The sequence below is a fragment of the Chinchilla lanigera genome, unplaced genomic scaffold, assembly GCF_000276665.1.
Source record: "Chinchilla lanigera isolate Chin_1 unplaced genomic scaffold, ChiLan1.0 scaffold00050, whole genome shotgun sequence".
Classification (NCBI taxonomy): domain Eukaryota; kingdom Metazoa; phylum Chordata; class Mammalia; order Rodentia; family Chinchillidae; genus Chinchilla; species Chinchilla lanigera.
The window spans coordinates 16,040,838-16,047,140 of record NW_004955451.1 but is presented as its reverse complement, the minus strand read 5'-3'; the positions used below and the strand labels follow the sequence as shown (position 1 = coordinate 16,047,140).

Genomic DNA, 6,303 nt, shown 5'->3' with positions numbered 1-6,303 from the left:
GCGGGCCCTCGGGGCCCCGACTCACCGCGTACACGTGCTCCCCGTAGGCGATGACGCCGATGCCGCTGCGCCGGCTGCGCATGGGCGCGATCACCGTCCACTGGTTGCTCTCGCTGCTGTACACCTCGGCTGTGAACAGGCACTCGTTCCCGTTGAAGCCGCCGCAGATGTACACCTGCGACAGACACGTGGCTGCTGAGCGCCCGGCCGGTGGGGGCCGTGCGTGCCGGCCCGCGGGCGTCAGCGCCAGTCTCCTGGGGTTACTTCCTTAGGCGTCCGCATCGCTTTGTAAGAGCGGTTATGGACAATCGAGCTAGGCAGTCACTGAGGAAGAGCTGCACACGGGCAGCCAGCATCCTTCCCCTAGCTTCCACGTCAGGATCTGCCAACCACGGGCTGCGGGGGGGAGGGGATTGTGTCTGTACTAAAAATGCACACTTATTCCCCAAATAATCCAGCGGAACAACTGTTTACATGGTGTTTATGTGCTATTCAATATCGTGAGTGATCCGGAGAGAATTTGAAATACAGAAGAGAGCCAGGTGTGGTGCACAGCTATATTTCTATTACTTGGGAGGCTGAGGCAGGAGGATGGCAGGTTCAAATCCAGCCTGCGCAACTTAGCTTGACCCTGTCCCCCAAAATAGAAAGGTCTAGAGGATGCCCCCCTCAGTGGTAGAGCGCTTGCTTGCCTAACGAGCATGAGGTCCGGGTTCAGCTCAGCCCTGAGAAAGCCTTGTGACGTGAAGTGCATGGGAGCCTCAAGGCCTCCGGCCATTAGAGAAATGCACATGGAAACCCTGAGGCTTCATCCACGCCAGGGAGAATGGCTGTCACCAAGAAATCAGACAGCATGCGCTGGTGAGGCTGCGGGGTGGGGGAAACAGGGGCCCGTCTCCTTACAGGGGATGTAAATCCCCACAACCACTGTGGAAATCAGTATGGTGACGCCTCAGAAAAAACTAGGAATTCCATCCGACCCAGCTGTTCCCTTTCTAGGTAGGTAGCTTGCCAAAGGCGTTAACGCCATCATATGACGGTGTTAGCAGCACACCCTGTGACAGCTGAATCTGGGAAGCAGTTCTGTCCATCAAGACAAATGGATAAGGAAAATTGTTTACACACAGTGGAACTGAGTCGTCCGTAGGGAACTGGATGCACCTTGAGACCATAATGTTCAGTGAAATAAGTGAGACACTCAGCTTAAGTGTCACATGGTTTCTCTTAGACGAGAAACCCGAAATATAAAGAGCAAAATAAAATGAAGCCAGCCTGAACTGCACAGAGAGGCCCTGTCCAAAAAAACAAAAACAAAAACAAAAACAACTAGGTGTGGTGCACTCCTGTAATCCCAGCACTTGGGAAGCTGAAGCAGGAGGATCAAGAGTTCGAGACCAGCCTGGGCTACATAGTGAGCTCAAGGCCACCTGAACTGCATAGTGAGACCCTGTCTCAAAAAGACCAACAAAGAGAGAATGGAGTGCAGAGGCAGATCTTCGTCAAAGAGGAAGGGGACTGCGATGGAGCGAGGGGAGGGAAGGCATGAGAAGGCGCTCAGACGCGTTGCACATGCGCACTGGCTCCAGGCCAGGGACCTCAGCAACGTCCAGGGCTGTGCGCGAGTGCGCATGCGCCATGGCCTGGCGGCACGGGCGCCGGGCGCTGCGCTCCGCAGGTGCAGGGCCAGGTGCGCAGGCGCACAGGCGGCTCCGCCCGCGCCCGCACCCGCACCTTGCCATAGAGCGTGGTGGCGCTCGCGTCGCTGCGCTGCTCGTGCATGGGCGCGATGAGCGTCCACTGGTTGGTCTCGGGCTCGTAGCGCTCGGCCGTGTTGAGGCGCACGTAGCCGTCGAAGCCGCCCATGGCGTAGATGAAGTTGCTGAGCACCGTGACGCTCACGTAGCAGCGGCGCGAGTGCATGGGCGCCACCTGGTGCCAGGTCTTGCGCACCGGGTCGAAGCGCTTGACGCTGTTGAAGTAGTCCACGCTGTCGAAGCCGCCGATGATGTAGACGTAGCCCTTGAGGTAGGCGGCGCCGTGGTAGGCGCGCGGGCTCTCCTCCTCGCAGGTCACGTTCACCCAGCGGTCGGCGCGCGCGTCGTACGCCTCGATGGCGTTGGTCGGGCTGCCGCCGCTCCAGCCGCCGATGGCAAAGAGGATGGCGTAGGGCAGGCGCGGCCGCGTCAGCGGGTTGGTGAAGTCGGAGTTGGACGGCCCGTTCATGTTGAGGTCGTACATGGCCTTGAGCGCGTTGATGATCACAGGCTTGCACTCCTCGCTGTCCTTGACGTAGTCGTTCATCTTCACGTTGTTCATGAAGTACTCGGCGTGCATGAGCGCCAGGCGCACCTGGGGGCACAGACGGGCATCTGGGTGAGGCGGGGCTGCAGCACACCCGGCTGGGCCCTGCACCCCTCCTGTGGCTGGCTGCGGGTCGCTGCGGACACGCGGGGGTGCTTTTTAAAGGTATAACACATGGAATATTTGGCTCGGTCCAGGCCTGGGGTGCACCCCTGTCACCGCAGCACCCAGCACTACAGGAGGCTGAGGCAGGAGGATCGCAAGTCGGAGCCCAACTTGGGCAGTATAGTGACTTAGCGAGACTCTGTTCCCCCCAAAATAAAAAAAGGCTGGAGAGGTAGCTCAGTGAGGCGGCCCTGGATTTGCTGCAAAAAATAGATTGGGGATGCTGAGAATGAGTTAGAGAGGGGCTGGGCATGATGGTGCACGCCTGTAATCCCAGCACTCAGGAGGCTGAGGCAGGAGGATCCTTGTGAGTTCGAGACCAGCCTGGGCTACAAAGTGAGGTCAAGGCCACCCTGAACTGCATAGCGAGACCCTGTCTCAAAGAGAGAGAGAGAGAAAAAGAATGAGCTAGACAAAGGCACCTGGCCGGGTCACAGAGCCACCCAGTCCATCCAAGACTATGAAGACCAGCAGCAGCCGTGGGAATTGCTCAGAAACGGAGTGTATATCTATATAAAGTAACATGAGTGGGCAGCGCGTGGCTGCAGTGGTGCAGATACTCATGATTTGGCATCTAGCCCCATAGAACTCATTGAATGGGCAAGAGTGAAACAAGCCCCCTGTACCAGGGAGGACTTTGGCTAAGGAACGTAACCCGGATAGAAGGAACTTGCAATGCCGGGGGAGAGGAAATTGCAAAATTCCAGAGGAGAGATGGCTTCTAACATCAGTGCATTTAAGTACAGCCCTGGGACTGTCACACACCTGAGTGTGTCTCTTAGGGACTGCCCCTCAGGGGTAAGTGAATCAAGAGTGAGCAATTACTGTCATCCCAGCGTTCTGGGAGGCTGAGGCAGGAAGATGGAAAGTTTGAGCCCGGCCTGGGCAGTTAAGTGACTTAGCGAGCCCCTGGCTGCAGATTAAATAGCCACTGAGCATTCACAAAGAATAACTGAGCTTGACCTTAGGAAGTAAAACCGAGATGTGCTGCTTCCTGTTCTGGGGGTCATGGGAAATCCACTTTAAGATGGCCTCAAACACAGCATCCTCCTGCTTGACGTTGAGCTCGTCCTTTTCTATGATGTCCTTGAGCTCAGTGACCGACAGCTCCAGGAACTCGGCCGAGACCTTCACCATCTCCTCGAAGTTGTGCAGGATGAACATGTAGGCCTTCTGCCGCAGCTCGGGGCAGTAATAGTAGTCCGTGAACTTGCAGATGCCGATGCAGTTGTCCAGGCACAGCTCGGACTTGAGGAACTCACAGCAGCCCCGCACGATGCCCATGATGTTGAACTGGTCGGCAGCCGCCAGCAGCTTCTCCACGTTGTCGGGCGTGATGGGTACGGTGCGCGTGTATGCGTACTCGATGATCAGCTTCATCATGTCGGGGGAGATGCCGGGAATGTTGTACACCTTCTTCTCGGTGTTGTTCCAGCCGCTCGTAAACAAAGCTCTGGAAAAGACAGAGGAACTGACAGCCCGGGAGCGATTCTTACTGTCCGCCAGGTCCTTGCCCCCGACCCTCCTCTCTCCCTGCAGGCAACTCTGGACATTTTCCAACGGGCGCAGGGTGAGTGCGTTGGGAATAAATCGATCTGAGGAAGTGGGCTATGATCCGGTGTGGTGGTGTGTGCCCCGAATCCCAGCGTTCTAGGAGGCTGAGGCAGGGAGGCTCGAAAGAGCAAGTACAGCCTGGCCAAATTACTGAGATGCTGTAGCAAAAATAATATTAAAAATGGGCTGGGGGCCAGGGATATAGCTCATCAGCATGGCACCTGGCTGGCAAGCGTGAGGTTGTGAGTTAGATTCCCGGACCAAAAAAAAAAAAAAAAAAAAGAAAGAAGGAAAGAAAAGGGCTGGGGGATGCAGCTCACTGCAAAGGTTCTGGGTTTAATCCCCAGTGCCAAAGAAGAAACAAAGCCCTCTGGTCTGGGCCATGAGCCCCTGGCTGCCTGGCCCCGCCCACCTCCCCCATTTCCACTCCCCACTGTCACCTCCCGGCACCTGAGCCTGCTCCCCTTGGTCTTCCTGGAATGTCCCAGATCTCTCATCCCCTGAGGGCTTAGGTCTTTGCTGGGGTTTGAGTTGGAAACAGGGTGGGAATCAAAGAAACCCCAGCACCCCCCAAGCCAGCTGAGCCCCCAGACCGGAGGCAGGGAGAGGCCCCAGCCCCGCACCTCCTCGAGCTCAGGGCCACACCTGAAGTAGGAGCTGCAGCTGCAGAGGATGTTCTTGTGGGCGTTGAACTCAAAGCCGTTGACTTTGATGACCACGTCGCAGAGCTTGCCTTCCAGCCGGAGCTCGTTAAAGATCTCGCAGGTCATGGCACTCATTTTCCTCTCCATGTGAGGCTGGGGGAAGCGGGAGGCCGCGGTGCCCTCCGTCTCCATGGCTCCCGGGAACCAGCGGGGAGAGGCTGCTCTCCTGGGTGTGGCGAGGGTCGGGGGCCCCTGCAGGCAGCTGTCGCTCCCTTTCCCTACTACATCTTTCATGTCCAGCCCAGCAGGCAGCCCAAGTTCCAGAACCCTGGGCGGCAGGCAGTGAGGTCACGGCAGGATTGTGCGCTCACGGGCCCCCTGGGGTTCTGGAACTCAGCCTGGCCTGCCCCGGCCCCCTCAGCCCTTCCCACCTTTCCTGGGTCCCTGCTGGAAACTGGCCACCGACACCACGGCACAGTTTGGTTGATTCCACTTCCTCTTTCCCCCTCTGTGCTGTCCGGGTCCCCACCCCTGCAGCAGCCGCCCAGGGGCTCCCCACAGGCTGCAGGCCACCTAGGCAGAAGGGACAAAGGCTGGCACAGTAGTGCTCAACTGAGATTGAAGCACTCAGGAGGCTGAGGCAGGAGGATCCTTGGGTGTTCGAGGCCAGCCTGGGGTACACAGTGGGTTCAAGGCCAGTGTGGGCTGCATATCGAGATGCTGTCTGGAACAGAGGGTGGGAGACGGGGTGCTCATCAAATCTGCTGCTGCTCAGCTGCCAGGGGTGTTCCAGCCCCCCGGGTGTGTCAGTTACTCACTTTTTCTGTGAAGTGGAGTGAGCTGGGCCTGGACACCTTCTCCACGTTTAACAGAGCTCCATTCAAATCTAAAGGCTAGAAGTGACCCCGGTTTTGTTTTGTTTTGTTTTGCAATATTCAGATTGTATCCCGGGTCTCTGCACCGAGCTATACTCCTAGCCCTTTTTTTTTTTAACTTTTTATTTTGACACAGGGTCTCACTAAATGGCTGAGTTGCCCAGCCTGGGTTTGAGCTCGTGATCGTCCTGCCTCAGCCTCCCGGAGTGCTGGGGTTACAGGCCTGAGCCACCTCTCCTGCATGACCACTCCGCTCTCCCCGCCCTGGCGATCAGTACAGGACCCGGCACTTCCAGGCAGACACTGTGGCCTGGAGCCACATCGCCAGCCCTGGACCGGACAGTTGCCCGGGTTTTTGCTCTGGAAAGCTTGGCAGGAGGGGACGCCTGTCATCCCAGCTGCTCAGGAGGCTGAAGCAGGAGAATCACAAGTTTGAGGCCAGCCTGGGAAGTTCTGCAAAACCCTGTCTCAAAAAAATAAAGGGCTGGGGATACAGCTCAGTGGTAGAGCGTCCTTGCATCCAATCCCCAGTCCGGGAGTGGAAGTGGGGGGGTGGCAGGAGGCTCCGGGGCAGCGCAGCCCCCACACGTGAGCTACCACCCTGCAGGGCCCTTCCCTCGTCAGAAGTCACGCCCGGCCGCCGGGACGGCGCATGCGCAATGCGGCTGCGGGGCGTGGCCTTCCCGAACCGCGAGCGCGCCATGGCCGAGGAGGTGAGGCTTGGATTCCGGGTGCGGGGCAGGGGAGGAAGATCCACGTCGCCG

The 6,303-nt window shown here is 57.9% G+C and overlaps 2 protein-coding genes across 2 annotated transcripts in view; one reads left to right on the top strand and one right to left on the bottom strand.

The window, feature by feature from the left end:
- Window positions 1–5,013, bottom strand: part of Klhl10 (kelch-like family member 10) — a 5,591-nt gene extending 578 nt beyond the window's left edge. The window contains exons 1-4 of the mRNA XM_005394421.2: window positions 4,666–5,013; window positions 3,430–3,919; window positions 1,732–2,349; window positions 26–175 (exon numbers count right to left, since the gene is read on the bottom strand). Of these exons, the coding sequence (XP_005394478.1) occupies window positions 26–175; window positions 1,732–2,349; window positions 3,430–3,919; window positions 4,666–4,958 (1,551 nt within the window). The 5' untranslated portion in view covers window positions 4,959–5,013. The remainder of the gene's footprint in view (window positions 1–25; window positions 176–1,731; window positions 2,350–3,429; window positions 3,920–4,665) is intronic.
- A 34-nt stretch (window positions 5,014–5,047) lies between these two features.
- Nt5c3b (5'-nucleotidase, cytosolic IIIB) overlaps window positions 5,048–6,303 on the top strand; it is a gene marked incomplete in the record, with an annotated part of 7,189 nt that continues 5,933 nt past the window's right edge. The window contains 1 exon segment of the mRNA XM_005394626.2: window positions 5,048–5,141.